At 44.8% G+C, this 16323-nt stretch overlaps 1 protein-coding gene across 1 annotated transcript in view; it reads left to right on the top strand.

Moving 5' to 3' along the window:
• The window catches only part of UNC80 (unc-80 homolog, NALCN channel complex subunit), a 437997-nt gene that overhangs the window by 60071 nt on the left and 361603 nt on the right, over window positions 1–16323 (top strand). The window contains 1 exon segment of the mRNA XM_029606152.1: window positions 2838–3004. Within this exon segment, the coding sequence (XP_029462012.1) occupies window positions 2838–3004 (167 nt within the window).

Genomic DNA, 16323 nt, shown 5'->3' with positions numbered 1-16323 from the left:
CAGCAAGGCTCCTACATGAAAAAAAGTATAAATCCCCAAAACAACCTGTGGGGAAAACCCTTACCCACCAGTGGATAGGCAGGGAAATCGATGATCTTACTCACAGACTTCCAACTGGGTTGGCCACAGCCCCTGGAGTAGGCCCAAAATCAACCTAGGAAATACTCCTCCCACCTCCTTTAACTGAAACCAACTCACACTGCCCCCAGAACTTTAAGTGGAGAGCTGCTATAAAAACTCTCAAAGAGGATGGCCACTCCAGGACCCTCAAAGGTAGGGGCTGCATTCGAATAGTACCTCCCCGTACAGACTAACCTGCATTGATCTAGTTGGTACAGAAGAACCCAGGACTTACTGGTAGCATAACCATTGTACCTGCTACATTAAAATAAAATATGTTACCCATATGTGCTTTATGTCAAGAGAATATACATTTTTTTTCACATTTTTTATTAAATACGAAAAATCTGTCCTGGGTAGCCATGTCTTAAATGCATGGTTTGTTCCATTTCTTTTAAATTATTTTATTTGTGCAATATTACAAATCAAGCTTAGTATCACAGAAAAAGAAGACTGGATTGAGCAATATGGAAATCTTTCCAGATAAAAGGAATAAACAGCCACTCAAAATCAATTAAATCATAATTCTACTATTCCTGCATCCTGCAAGTTCATGGCTAAAATGAAGAATATGACATTGGGATAGAGCATTGACACTTGATCCTTAGAAGCTTTTTCAAGGGAATGCCTGTTGTAATATTTCTCAATGCCATTTCAGTAAGATAAAAATTTGGTTCAAAACTCCCAAATTCATCTAGGGGTAGATTTTCAAAGGTTTGTGCGTGTAAGATACACGCGCAACCCTCGAAAACCTACCCCTGCCTCACCCTGCGCGCGACGAGCCTATGCAAGATAGGCTCGGCGGCGTGTGCAAGCCCGGGGACGTGCGTATGTCCCGGGGCTTGCAAAAAGGGGTGGGGAATGGGTGGGCCGGGGCGGGCCAGGGGCGGGGTGGGGCATGGCCTGAGCCTAAAATCAGGCATAGATTTGTTCGCACCGGGTTGCGCAAACAAATCTGCGCCCGCGCGCAGGTTTTAAAATCTGCCCCTTAATCATTTTAAAATAGCAGGGCCAATTCTATTTAAAATGAAAAAAAAAAAACCCCCAAACAAGAAGTAAGTAACTGGATACTTGCCAGGTTCTTGTGGCCTGGATTGGCCACTGTTGGAAACAGGATGCTGGGCTTGATGGACCCTTGGTCTCACCCAGTATGGCATCTTGGCATCTTAATATTTACATACTACATTATGTAAATATTATACATAAAGAGACATTACCGCACAATGTAAATTAATTTATTTCTGTAAAGATTCTATTATTCATGTCTATTACTTCTCTTCTTCCTTCCCCATTTTCAACAACCCTGTTATATTGTAACTTTTGCTTCCTCTGCACTTGTTAAAAGAACAAAGTTATTGCACCCCCCTGTTCTTTGTAAACCGGCATGATATGATTGTATCATGAATGCCGGTATAGAAAAGCTTTAAATACATAAATAAATAAATAAATAAATAATCTTCTTATGTTCTTAACCAAACATCATGCTGCTTTCCAATGCCTGTTGCACTTCCTACTTCATCAGAATAATCCACCACCAAAGATGACCTGAGTAGGCCAGAAAGAAGCCAAACGAGTGTCAGAACTCATGCTTTCTTCAGACAGACACAAAGGCACCTTAGTGCCAGAATAAGGGAGGGAGAAGACCACAAATCAAGTAGAATCTGTGGCAGCAGAGTGCACAGGCATAAATATGTACCCTGGGGGTAGCAAGTAGTCTTCATCTGCTGACATCTTTTAATGTTCTGTCCTTAGCTGGTTTTTGGTTAGAAAGTCCTTACACAGCTACATGAGTTGTTTTAAGTCAATCAAGATGGTGCAGTGGACCTCAGGTAGCAATGTTAACTCTTGGGAGACGTTCCTCAGGGTTCAGTTGCATTCACAATCTTTTATTGTCTTTCTTTCCTTCTTGCTTTTTCCCCTCTCCCTGACAGAAGACTCTGGATCTTTCCCTTTGCTTGCCCAATCTATACTCTGGGCCTAACCACTTCTCTACAGGGATCTTCTAGGGCCATATCATTATTTCATCCTAGAGTTACTTGCGTGTATGTTTAAGGAATTCTATTAAGCTTTTCTTTGACCTTGAATATTTTTAAAAAAGGAGAAGTTCCACCTAGAGCTAAAGGAACCTACTTTCTGGGTTGCATGCATATGCGCATTCACAGTTCATGGATATGCGTGGAGCCAGAAAAACACATTCCTGTCAGAGTCCTTATGTTCACCCTGACATAGCTTGAAAATTTGGTGTAGATAAGACACCAAACACACATTAGGGACACGCACACATATAGATATAACAATCTCATAAGCCTTCTTTTCTTTTGAAAAATATACTAATTGCCACAGCACTTTTGATCAAATTTCCGGGTCCCTAGATTTTTCTGAGCAATACTGAAACAGGCACTTTTGCTCTGCATTGGAAATGTAGTTCCTGTGTAGAGGATGAAAAAGGGAAGCCGCAATTCTACTGATCAAAAGCTGAGATCATTAGGGGAACTGTTTTGCAAATGGGAACGAGGAGGCAGGAAAAGTAGTGTGCCAGTAACAATATTGCACTTCATGACTTTTTATGAATCTACAATGTGCTTGAGGTTCTGCTTCTGTACCCACCCCTGCTAATAATACAGATTCATTCTGTCTTTGTGTATACTGTTAGATTTCAAGTTTCATTGTTCTTATTGTCACTCTGTCTTGGTCTCAAAATCTTATTTCTTATGCAGGGACTGTATTGTGACATCAGACAGTTGGTGCAGTTCATCAAGGAGGCTCACGGGAACGTCTTCAGGAGAGTGGCACTCAGTGCCCTGTTGGATAGTGCTGAAAAGTTAACTCCAGGGAAAAAAACAGAGGAGATGGAACAAGAGCCTAGACCTTCAGGGAGCAAAAGGTTTGTCATTGGGAGGAGGGAAGAGACAGCAGAAAGGGAATGAGAAATGATGGAGGTTGAGTCAAAAATGCATAACATTTTATGTTTGCAGTTGCTCATAAAAAGGGACAGTATTTTGATTTGCTTTGCTTCGCAATGGTTTTTGAATTATGCTTCCCAGCTGAAATTCTGACACCTCACTAGGCATGATTCACCTAAACATGTGATTTAGGAAATATTTCCAACACAGATAGTCACAGACAAATTGCATTGTATGTAATAGACAGTTCCCAGGTTCTCTCTATGTCTTGTGAAAGTTGACCCCTACTTTGAATATTATGGGGCAATTTTGAATAATCCATGCAAATGCAAAATCCTTGGATAATTTTATGTCCCAGTACCTTGTAGCCAGTTTTCATAGGGAAACTATGCAGATAGTTTCCCCTTTAAAATTAGTTAACATGTAAGCAGGAATGATACAAGGGTATTAGGTGCCCTAGGCAAATCTTCTGCCTTACACCTTCCCTGGTCCCAGCCCTGGCTCCAGCCCCAATTCACAAGTAAAAATTATGCATTTCTAATATATTTTACATGAAAAAGTACATTCAGAGGTTCATATTCAACCATTTGGCGCCAGTCATCCATTGTCCCTACCATGTGACACTGCCGGCCAATGGCACCGGTAGCCCCTATCACATGGTAAGGACTAAAGGCCACTGGTGCCATTTTGGTTAGTGACAGCCTATGGCCCGAGAGCAGTATATCGCTCCTGGGCTCCCTGTTGGACCACCAGGGCTTTTTGTAAGTCTTGGGGGAGGTCGAGAGGGTGGAGTGATGGGGGGAAGCAGGTTGAGGCGGGGGCTGGGCAGAATTTTGAAAGGGCAATTTTTTGCTGCTTCAAAATTCTGCCTCCTGAAGCAGTTGCCTCACCCTGCCTCAATGGCTCACGAGCAGCGGTGGTGCCCCCTAATGGTCGGCGCCCTAGACCCAGGCCTAGCTCGCCTAATGCTTCCGCCGGTCCTGCGTACACACACACAATCCCTTTCACTAACACACACACTTTTATACAAGCTCCCTTTCTCTCTCACTCACATAAACACTCCCTCATAAAGGCTCCCTCTCTCTCTCTCTTTCTCTCACACACACATACCTTCCTTCTGTCTCTCTCTCATACACCCTCTCACACAGATACTCTATGTCTCTTTCACACACACCCCACTTCTCACTGGCTCTTTCTCTCTTTGGTACACATACCCTTACACAGGCTCCCTTCTCACACACACATACACTTTCACTCCCTCACACAGGCTTCTTCTCTCTCTCTCTATCTCACTACACATACACACACACACACACGTGCACGCGCACAAAAGCAGAAGAACCCTTACATACACACATACACACACCCTTCCAATCTTTCTCTGGCTCACAGTCTCTCTTGATCTGGTCCTCTCCTTCTCCTTCTGCAGGCATATCCGCTCTGCCCCCAGCTCTCCCTGGCCTATTTCTTCTATCTTCGGCCATTCCACGCCTTTCTCTCTCTTCTTCCGTGGATGGGCTCCACCCATGGCCCTGCTGGCACAAATCTTCAACCATGAGCGGGATGGGCTCCACTCATGGCCTGCCATGTCTCTTCTCCTCTTGGTCATAAGGGGGATGAGTTCCACTCACAGCCCACTGAGTCCCTGCTTTTCTTGGCTGTGAATGAGATGGGCTCCATTTGCAGCCTGCCGAGTCTCTTTTCCTCTCACCATGAGCAGGATGGGCTCTGCTCGCTGCCTGCTGGGCCTATTTTCGACTGCAAGTAGGATGACTCCGCTCATGGTCTCTCATGGCTTTTCTTTGCTGCCTCCCATGGCTGGCGGCTTTAGGCGACAACCTAGTGGATGTGCCGAACCTGCATGTGAGAGTATAAAAGTATTTATGGACCTTATACTTGCTGTTTCTGTGGGTTGGCTGCGCACTTAGAAATATGCATGTAGATTTGAAAATAAAATATATGCACATATTTTCCCTCCCCCAACCTATAATCTGCCATTGTGGAGAGACTAAATCAATTCTTTGCTTCAGTGTTTGCCAAGGAGGATGTTGGGGAAATACCTGTTCCGGAGACAGTTTTCAAGGGTGATAATTTAGATGAACTGGCCCAACTCATGGTGAATCTTGAAGATGTAGTAGGCCATACTGACAAACTGAAGATTAGTAAATCACCTGAACTGGATGGTATACATCCCAGGGTTCTGAAAGAACTCACAAATGAAATTTCAGACCTATTACAATTAATTTGTAACCTTTTATTAAAATCATCCATTGTACCTGAAGACTGGAAGGTGGCCAATGTAACCCCGATATATAAAAAGGGCTCAGATACTGTGCTTGATGTACTCTTGGACTAACCTAGTATGGCATATCTTATGTTCTTATGGGATAGCCAACATTTGCTGCTGTGAAATCTAGCTGCCTAGTAAAACTAGGCAACTAAAGGTAGCCGCTCTGAGGGATGCAATTTTCACCCCGAGGAATCTATCCAGGTCACTTCTAACTTAGGGCTAGATTCATTTTCTCCCATTTTGTGTCTATGGGAAAAACCCTTACGGGCGGATTTTAAATGCCCTGCTCGCGTAAATCCACCCGGAATTATGCGAGCAGGGCCCTTGCGCGCCGGTGCGCCTTTTTTGCATAGGCCGCCGGCGCACGCAGAGCCCCGGGACATGCGTAAGTCCCGGGGTTTTTTCTTAAGGAGGCGTGTCGGGGGTGTGTCTGGAGTGGGGCCGAATGACGCGGCGTTTCGGGGGCGGGACCGGGGGTGTGGTGCGGCCTGGGGGCGTGGTCGAGGCCTCCGGACCAGCCCCCGGGTCGGATGACGGTGCGCCAGCAGTCCGCTGGCACATAGATTTACGTCTGCTTCTAGCAGGTGTAAATCGAGGGACAAAGGTAAGGGGGGGGGTTTAGATAGGGTCGGGGGGGTGGGTTAGGTAGGGGAAGGGAGGGGAAGGTGAGGGGAGGGCGAAAGAAAGTTCCCTCCGAGGCCGCTCCGATTTTGGAGCGGCCTCGGAGGGAACGGAGGCAGGCTGCGCGGTTCGGCGCGCGCAGGCTGCCCAAAATTGGCAGCCTTGCGTGCGCCGATCCAGGATTTTATAAGATACGCGCGGCTATACGCGTATCTTATAAAATCCAGCGTACTTTTGTTTGCGCCTGCTGCGCGAACAAAAGTACGCGATCGCGCTCTTTTTTAAAATCTACCCCTTAGTGAATCAGGTACTTAGCTAGCTAAATTACTTTGAAAATTGCCCTCTACAATTACTTTATCAACCTCATTTTATTCTGCAGGACCCTCATTAGCAACATCTAGAATAGGGCAGAGGAAACTGTGCGTATGCTCAGACTTTCATGTCAGAGCAAGGAAAGGGTTTGAAACTAATAGCAGATGCCCATGCTACAACCCTAAACACTCCCCTTTTGAACAACTGCACAGGAATCAATGAGAATGAAAGAACCCACACCACAGCCTCTATGGGCTCATTTCCTGGCCAAGACAGATGATGTCTCTCAAACAAAAAATGAAAGAGCTGTAAATATTCTGTTTCTCATATTCTCTAGAGCGTTATGCACTTGTTCTCACCTATTTAAACACAATAATTGTTTAAACACAATAAATGTTTAAATAGGTGAGAACAAGTGCATGACGCTCTAGAGAATGTGAGAAGGAGAATATTTGCTACCCTTTCATTTTTTGTTTGAGAGACTAGATAGGGGGTACAGCTTTAGCAGTCAGTGTGTTGTAGTGGAGCAAGACAGATGATGGCCAAGACAGATACTGTGAATAAAAGGCACATATGTAATTGATTTATTCTGTCCATATGGGCATGTGGTGGGCAGTGGTGAAGTTATAATTGAAACATCTGTGGTAGTTGTTCCTCCTGTATGATTAAATATCTTTATTCAAGCCATGCCAAATAATGTTAGGCAAGTATCTCCTTTCATGATAATTGGTAACTTGCAAATTCTGACTAACCACATTCTATAGGCCAAAACATTTTGGGTGAATCTAGTGCCAATGAAATGCTGTAGAATCCCTACAATTTTATAGTATGTAGTTTGCTAAAAGCAACATTGGCCATACATTCAGGCAGATGCAATATCGGCACATGTAAAACGGGCACTCATGTTTGAGCGCTCACTTTTCTAATGCGCGTCAATCCACCTTTCCCGGGTGCCCAATTTTATATTGGGATGCAATTGTGCATCCCTAGTGTCTCCTTGGCATCGGGCGCCCAGGAAGAGTGACTGTCAGCGGGTTAGGAAACGGACGCTCAATACGAGCATCTGTTTTCTCCTGCTACCAGCACAATATACAACCCCAATATACGTGGCCTAGACCGTTTATATTGTGGGTGTATATTGGGCACCTGGAAATTTTTTTTTCTCAAACAGTTTTTGGTTTTTTTTAAATGATTCTGCTTTCAGTGGTCCCTCCTACTTAGTATCACGACGATACTAATAGGAAGGATCTCAAAAAGCAGGAATTTTGGGTTTTTACAATGTGCCTTTGAGCACGGCAGACCTTCACACCAGGCCAGGACTGGCGCAAAATTTGTTGCATTGCAAGGGCACGTTGGCCACGCAGGAAATTTTTTGCATCACGGGGATTACTTTACATGTGTTGAGCACTATTAGCTATGTATTTCGCATCAGGGATTATGGCCGTGCGTCCAAAATGTGCATCCAATCAAGTGTTGAGCCATGCGCTGGCCCCAGCACATGGTATTGCATCGGCCTGATTGATTCATGAATGTATGGCGCTATCTTCTCAGCTTTGATGTGACTTGCTTCAGTGTCTGCCCTTGCGTGAGGAGATATCCAATAGGGATGTGCAGACCAAAAGTTTAAGTTCATAAGTCCATAAGTCGAATGGGGGTCCCATTTGCGGTCAATATGGACTTATGGAGAATTCCATAAGTTGAGTCTATGTCCATATGTGCAAATAAAAATTTAAACCCCTCACCCGCTTTAATCCCCCCCCCCATAGACTTACCAAAACTCCCTGGTGGTCCAGTGGAGTCAGGACGCCATTCCTGAACTCCTTTGCAAGGAGCACGTGACGTCGGAGTCACGTCAGAGTGACGCGGCGTCATGTGATTCCCCTCGGGTTCGCTCCCGGAACCCTCGTTGGGCTCAAAAGGAACTTTTGGCCAGCTTGGGGGGGCCTCCTGACCCCCCCCAAGCTGGCCAAAAGTGCCTTTTGGGCCCAACGAGGGTTCCGGGAGCGAACCCGAGGGGAATCACGTGACGTCGGCGCCACATCAGAGTGACGCGGCGTCACGTGATTCCCCACGCGTCGCTCCCGGACCCTCACGGAACTTTTGGCCAGCTTTGGTAAGTCTTGGGGGGGGGGGATTAAGGAGGGTGAGGGGTTTAAATTTGTATTTAGATCAACAATCGCGATTTCCAATGTATTCAACATAGCTATGTTGAATAAGTTGGAAATCCGATCGTTTACGCCTCATCTTTTTTTTAAGTCAAAAAAAAAAATAAGTTGCGTTTTCCATTTAAGTTCAAAACGAATGCACACCCCTAATATCCAAGCCTCACCACTGGGTCAGACCCTTGGTCTGACCCAGTATGGCATTTTCTTATGTTCTTATGTTTCTTAATAATGGGTCAGTTTATGTGTTTTCCAACCACTGTTTGCATGACAAGTAACAACATGTTTACCAAAGGTGAACAGACTAGGGGGCTCACTAGTAACTTTAGCTGTAGTAGCATGCTGTCATTTTAGAGGCATATTAGTGGGAAAAAGAAAATGTGAGCCTTATACCTATACACAGTGGGACTGATATTGAAAAAAACACTGAACTCTTAAGTTTAGACTCCTAAATTAGGTCCCTAACCAGGTCATTCATCAAAATACATTATGGTGTTAATAGCACTAGCGCACAGCACAAACACAAATTTTGGGAAGAAGCAGGATTAGGGAGGAGTTTGAGCAGGATTTATGAGTTATAGAGTCCATCAAGCTAGGGCAAGGCAACATAGTAGAAATCTCATCTTTGTGAGACTCTCCTCACTCCAAATGACATCAGATCTTCTCCGAGGTGTACTGTCCTGTTCGTACGTCTCACTCTGCATGAAAACCCGGCCCCATGCATTTTTTTCTGCTTTGGTTTTTAATTTCTCCCTAGTGAATCTGTTTCTGAATAATTCCAGTTTCATATACTTTAATTTCTTTCCCAAGAGAGTCTCGATAATTTAATATTATAATTTAATAAAAAGGGGGGGAAAAGGGGGGGAAAAAGCAAGAGGTGCCATGCTGGGCCAGCCCAATGGTCCATTGAGACCAGCATCCTGCCTCATGAGTTGCCAAGCCAGCTCTCTTGGAAGTAACTGGTAGATCTTAATGGAAACACTGTGGATCCCTAAAGGCTGAAGGCGGAATGAAGAAAAGGAGTCATGGGGGTAACCTACAAGTAGCAACAGCTACTACCCCTAACAGAAGGCATGGGATTACTAGCCTTCACCAACCAACCTTGATGCAAGTGTGACATCGCTTTCTGCTTAGATGGGGAGGGGAGGGGAGAAAGGGAGAAATAGATTCAGATGACAGTCAGTGCTGGACTGTGACTTTTACAGTCTGGGATACTGATACACAGACAACATGGATAAAGCACAGGACAGCTTCTTCAGCCAAGTCCCAACGCAAAGCATGTTCAAGCAGCTTTGTCTGAATTATCAAGAAGGTTGCTCACCCTGTAAAAATGTTGCTAGCAGTAATTTTGTTATGGATTTGATATTTGTTTGGTTTGAGCAAAGAGGAGAGGAGGGAAGGTAAGAACCTGAATACAGGTGGTGACATGAGTGAAGCTGGAATTTTTCACAGAGGGGCCACCAAATTCAGTTTTACCACAAGGCACCGGTTAGTCTTGAGCCAGCCCTGTCACTGTATATGTAACACTATTTCTGTGGGGGTCACATTTTCGGAATGATCTAGCTGAATAACCAAGGAGGTAGCCAACTGGTATGCAAACTGCCCTCTGCAGAGAGGCTTAATAAAGCCTCCTAATTTATGCAGGAGCATATAGTTTGCTGTTTGTCTTTCCCTTTCCAGGGAATCTTTTAGGTTTTGCCTTACATATCGTGGAAAATGTGATATCTGCTAGTGCAGGGTTTCCCAAAGCTGTCTTAGGGACCCCACAGCCACTTGGGATTTCAGGATATCCACAATTGATATGCATGAGATAAATGTGCATATACTGAGTCTCCCTGGTATGCACATTTATCTCATGCATATTCATTGTGGATACCCTGAAAACCCGAATGGCTGTGGGGTCCCCAGGACAGGTTTCGGGAGTCCTGTGCTTAGTGTCTATTTACATATACATATGTGGCAGACTCCCCCCCGGTCTGGCCACTAGATGACATAATCCCTTTCTTTAGAATATACTTAGTGGGAGCCATACATCCCTTCGGGCCTTCCTTCCAGGATGCTTTGGATTGGGTGATTCCGTTGTATTTAGTCCAGCCATTTTAACACTCAGGAGGGGGGGAGGAGTGCAGTTAGAGAGAACAGCTTTAGAGTAAGCATGTATTTTTTCCACACTCTAGTAGGGCCCCCCAACCGTGCCCAAACAATTTTCTTTTAGAAGAGATACCTTACCGTGCACTCCCTGCCACAGGGTCCTTCTTATAATTTACAGAGAGATAGACTTTTAAGCCTGATACCCCTTTGGGGTGAAGGGGCTCTTTTCATGGGACCAAAGACCTGTGAGCCTGCTCTACTCACTAGGTAGGCAAGGACCAGTGGTGGATCCTGCTGCGAGAGATTGTGATGGTAGCAAAGCTATCCAGGTTAAGATTTAAAGAATTTCTTGGAACTAAAGAGTATGGGGAAGGTTTTTAGATACCCCTTCCCCACTGAGATTTCGGTGCAGGATTAATAGCCTGGTCCCCATATTTTGCCACACGAGTATTCACCTGAAGAATCAGCTGAGGAATAAAGAAACAGCATAACCAAAGGATGAAAGGACAAGAGAAGGAGATCCCATCCGGACTTCCACTGAAGGAAGCAGGACAGGCTGGGTGTCCACGGGAAAGAAGATCTCTATAGGTAGGATTTTTGCAGTTAAAAGGGGACCCTCTCACTAGGATTGCATGGGACAGCCGCTGGGAGAGTATGCGCAATTAAAATCATCATGAGTTCTTCCCAGAGGTCTGTAATAAGGACACCTACCTCCACAGAAAGAAAACCCTGTAACTACAGTCAGATGTTCACTCATCAGTTTAGACAAATGGACTTTAATTTAACTTTATTAATCAGTAGGGATGTGATTTGGCCGAACCTTTTGGTTCGGCCTTCATTATTGACCCGCCACGGGAAATTTCGTTTTCCTTCGGTTCGGGCTGATTTTATATCGTCTGCCCCCCCCCCCCCCCCCCCCGAAACGATGCCCAAAACCCGCCCCAATGCTTCAGATTTAAAAAACCCCCAACCCAAACCCACTCCAACCCTTCAAATTTAATTAATTGCAACCCCTCCACCCTCCTGACCCCCCAAGACTTACCTAAATTCCCTGGTGGTCCAGCGGGGTCCCGGGAGCCATCGGCTGCCACTAATCAAAATGGCGCTGATGGCCCTTTGCCCTTACCATGTGACAGGACTATCTTAAAAAATGGCATGGGCCATCCATTGCTCCTACCATGTGACAGGGGCCGACCAATGGCACCGATAGCCCCTGTCACATGGTAAGGGCAAAGGGCCATCAGCACCATTTTGATTAATGGCAGCCGACGGCCCAAGAGGGGGAGATCGCTCCCAGGACCCCGCTGGACCACCAGAGACTTTTGGTAAGTCTTGGGGTGGGGGGTCAGGAGGGTGAGGGGTTGCAATTAATTAAATTTGAAGGGTTGGGGTGAGTTTGGGGTTGGTTTTTTTTAATGTGCCCTTTCTCCCCTCCCCAAAATCGATAAGAAAACCACATGAAATTTCGTGGGTTTTCTCATCGTTTCGTCCCCCCCCCCCCCCGAAACGTGACAAAATAGGAAACATCATCTCTATTTCCTATTTCGTCGTAAACGAATGAACATCCTTATTAATCAGTAAACTTTATTTTAACACCCAGAGCCTGTCCTGTCAGAGTTCCTACAGCCTCTCACCCCATGAGAAGCACTTAAAGTACAGCACACACACTGGCAACCTATTTTCATTATCTGGGCCATAAGTGAGACCTTCCCTCCATAAAAAGAGTCCCCCCCCCCTAGGGATTGAGAGTCAGCGTGAGAGTAAATGGTTAGCCAGAGCAGCCCCAGAAGATATAAATAAGATTGTGTGCCTTTGGGACTTAACACACCCCCAGTAAGGGTTACACATATTCTGCTCTATTTTAAAAGCCCTAACACGTGCCAAAGCCGGGAGATACATGCGTGACTCGGCCTGGTGTGCGCCGTGAGGAATTTAAAACCTGTGTGGGTACTCGCGTATCTCCGTGAATGTGCATAAAAAGTTTCCTGAAAAAGGGGCAGCGTGTGGGCATGGTCTGAGCGGGGCGTGGTCTGGGCATGGCAGGACTGCACCATGAGGTCAGCGCATAAGTAGGTTCACGCACAAGTGCGCGCCAGGGTTCTCTACAGAGTAACCTTACTTCTGCTATGGACGGCATGTAACTTATGTAATAAAAAAACAAGACTAGTCAGCGGAGTTTTAAGGCTTGGGGCTAATAGGATAAAAGGGAGGCAAGTTAGCTAGGGGCTTTACGAAGTCCTCTCATTTACTGGGGAAAACAGGGAGCAAGCTGGGGGAAAGGCCTATTGCATGGCCGCTCGTACCTACTAAGATTCCGCCCACTTATGCAGGCGAAACGGCATTCACATGCAATGCACAGTCAATATAATATCGTTTGCTCACGTTATAAAATTGGCGTATCATGTGCGCGTGCCAGTAAATGCGTGCACGGGTCTTAAATTTTACTTCATACTGTATATATATATATATATATATATATTTTGTCTTATAGGTCCTCTAACTTAAGTATTCCTTATTTGTACATATAAAGTTATTAGCACATAAGCAATTAGCACTGTAAGTGGAATTCCACAGGTTAAACGTCCCAGTGTAATTTAGCGAACCTAACACCACCAGTTTTGCCAACTCACCTGATCTGAATAGCAAAACAGCACTCACTCTGTTCATTGAGGGTTGAATTTTTAACGCATAAAATTGGAAATTACCCATGTAAGTGGCATGTTCATGCGTATGTAGTATTCAGAAAGCGTCAGAAGGGTGTACCTGGTTTAGGGGTGTTCTGGGGGTGAGGTTCAGATGTTTGCATACAAATTGCTGTTTTCTAAGAAGTATTTGGGTATACATTACCAAACTTGTCCATTCGCTTTGACTCCTGCTAACTGACCCGCACAGTTGAAAACACACTTGCCTTTTATCTGTAGGTTTTGGGGTGGGAAATCTGGGTGGAGGGATCGGAGAATTGGCAGGGCCAGTGCAAGGGTGTTAGGCGCCCTAGGCGGATCTTCTGCCTTGCGCCCGCCCCCCCTCCCCGACCTCGACCTCATTCACTGAGACGCCGCTTATGGCCAATGAGTGTTTGCTTTTCTCGGCCATGAGCAGGATGGGCACTGCTTGCAGTCAGACAATTCTGTGCTTTTCTGGGCCATGAGCAGGATGGACACCACTTGCGGCCTGCCGAATCTCTAGTCCTCTCGGCCGTGAGTGAGAGAGGCTCCGCTTGCGGCCCCCATATGGCTGCTCTTTGCCGCCCCGTAATGGTTGGCTCCCTAGGTGACTGCCTAGTTTGCCTAATGGGACGCACCAGCCCTGAGAACTGGTGATTCCAGTACGCACACAAGCACGTAATTTCAGAAGTGGAATACGTGCGTATTTTATACAGTATTTGCTTCCGTGTATAAGTGATGGCTGTTATGTGCAAAAAAGAGGTAGGGGAACATGTGCATGTACTGAAACATATGTGCATACTTTTGGGGCAGAGAAATGTGCTATTTTATAAACTGTGCAGCTCCTACCACATGATTTATAAAAGACTGCTGTAACTTTACTCACGCCAATTGCACACGTATGTTCTGGCTTACACAGACTGTTGAATATTGGGCTTCCTATGATTTACTTTAGGTTACTTTGTGTATTTATTTCAGAGCACTTTATTGTGGGAAAATGCTGACATAGGGCCTGATGTACTAAGCTTCCCCGCCCCCATAGACACAGAATGGGGGGGGGGGGGGGGGAAAGCCTTAGCTCCATAATGTGAAAGCCTCCATACATTCTCCTGACCAAAATTTATAAGCAGCTGAGAAACAAATCCATTGACACTTTCTATGTGGCCAACACATTTTTTTTTTTAGAACACAGCATACTGTAAAGCAGGGACTCTGAGGTACAAATGAAGTACCAGAGACCAAAACTCTGCAACCTAGAGCATCTGTGTAGGAAGGTTTTTATCATTTAGGCTCCAGTTAGCCTATATGTATTGCATCATGTCCATACCTATGCCATTTTTGTGCAATGTATGTAATGTTACAATATTACAGTATAGTATTTATTTATTTAAATCTTTTCTATACCGTCATTAAGGTGGGTACCGTCACAACGGTTTACAGTAAGGCACAAAAAATAATGTAAGCTCATGGTATTTGCTACCTTTATGCTGCTGAAGTAAGATGAGTTATGGTGCCAGCAAGGGCTATGAAAATAATCATTGTAATTTAGTTGTAACATAAGTAATAAAGGCTCTGAGAAACAGATATTTTAACAACATAAACTGGACTCTGCTATACAACAGAATCTGTGCACATGGAACAATGGCAAGGAAGAGGTTGTAAATGATCTCGTAGAACAGAGGTGGCCAACTCCAATCCTCAAGAGCTACAAGCAGGCCAGGTTTTCAGGATATTTACAATGAATATGCATGAGATAGATTTACATGTACTACCTCTATTATATGCAAATCTGCCTCATGCATATTCATTGTGGATATCCAAAAACCTGGCCTGTTTGTAGCTTTTGAGGACTGGAGTTGGCTGCCCCTGCCATACTGTATCTATTTGACTTCCATTAGGAATATTTTTTTTTCAGTTGTTAGAACAATTTCATTTCTAAAGTAAGGTGTAGCTGGTATAGTGTAAGCGGATAATTTTGCAACTATCTGCATTGATGTAAAGTCTGTGTGTTATTTTTTTACCTGCAGACTTGTCACCAGTTGTCAAAGGGAAAATGTGTGCATTCTTTGCCTTTGAAAATTATCTCAGGAAATCTGTCCACACCTTTACAACTGATGACGTATATACATAGGGAAAAATACACAGATATTTTTTAAATTTGCAAAAGTAGGTGTATGATTCTAAACCCCTCCCAAGAGAAAGCTTCTTCACACCACAGGTAAAAGAATGCACACAGAAGCCCTCTGCAGATAGCTTTACTCCCATATTAGGCAGACAATTTTGCAGGTTAATGTCTGAAAAATTAACCTCCCTAGAGACCTCCCAGTTAGCCAATAAGGTTCCATGCTCCAACAAAATATTTGCCATTAACCTCAAGTCTGCTGAGAGCTGACTGGAACTGTAAGCTGGTCAGACCATGGACGATACTGGCAGTAAAGAAAGGGCATCTAATGCACAGATACCCCACAACTGCTATCTTAGCATATAAACCAAGCATTGAGGCTACTTGGCCACCATCTTGAAGTCAGGTTTCCGGTCTACAAAACCCAGAGGTCTTGAATGTTTTGTAATTTTAACATGCAAATCTACCTTTTGACTACAGCAGAGGTACTCAGTAGTACCTGTGCACTGTGCACCAGCCAAGCTGAGCCTTTCAGGTCCTGACAGCCACACAAACTCAAAAAGCAACCATTGCTTCAAAGTTGCTTCACTTTTATTATATTTAAAAATAACAACTGCACCAGATAGTGCTTTTCATCACAGTTCTTTTTTTTTCTTTTGGGCGGGGGGATTTTTTAGGCTTTGTTTCTTTTAAAACTCATTTGACTGGCTTTTTTTGTGTACATCTCAGAAAGGACCTTAAACTTTCTCAGAAGCTCAGCACTGTTCTAAGGTACCAGGGCTTAGGGCAGGAATGGTTTAAAGCCACAGCAAACAATCTAACTGCACCGGGCCCTGTTGTGTATAGGAGCCCTAAGTGGGCTGTTCTTTAGTATTTCCAGCATTGCAGCTTCCAATGCTCCTTCAGTGTTTTATTGCTACTTTTTCCCTGCCAGAGGTTACTTCACTTCCATCCTGCAGAGCTTTAAACAAGCAGCTTCTTATGCTGCCCAGCAGCAGGAACAGAGCAATGGGGGGGGGGGGGGGGGGGGGGGGGGGTG

Source organism: Rhinatrema bivittatum, chromosome 6, assembly GCF_901001135.1.
Source record: "Rhinatrema bivittatum chromosome 6, aRhiBiv1.1, whole genome shotgun sequence".
Lineage (NCBI taxonomy): Eukaryota > Metazoa > Chordata > Amphibia > Gymnophiona > Rhinatrematidae > Rhinatrema > Rhinatrema bivittatum.
Note: the sequence above shows the minus strand (reverse complement) of the source record. Positions and strands in the feature narration are given on the sequence as shown.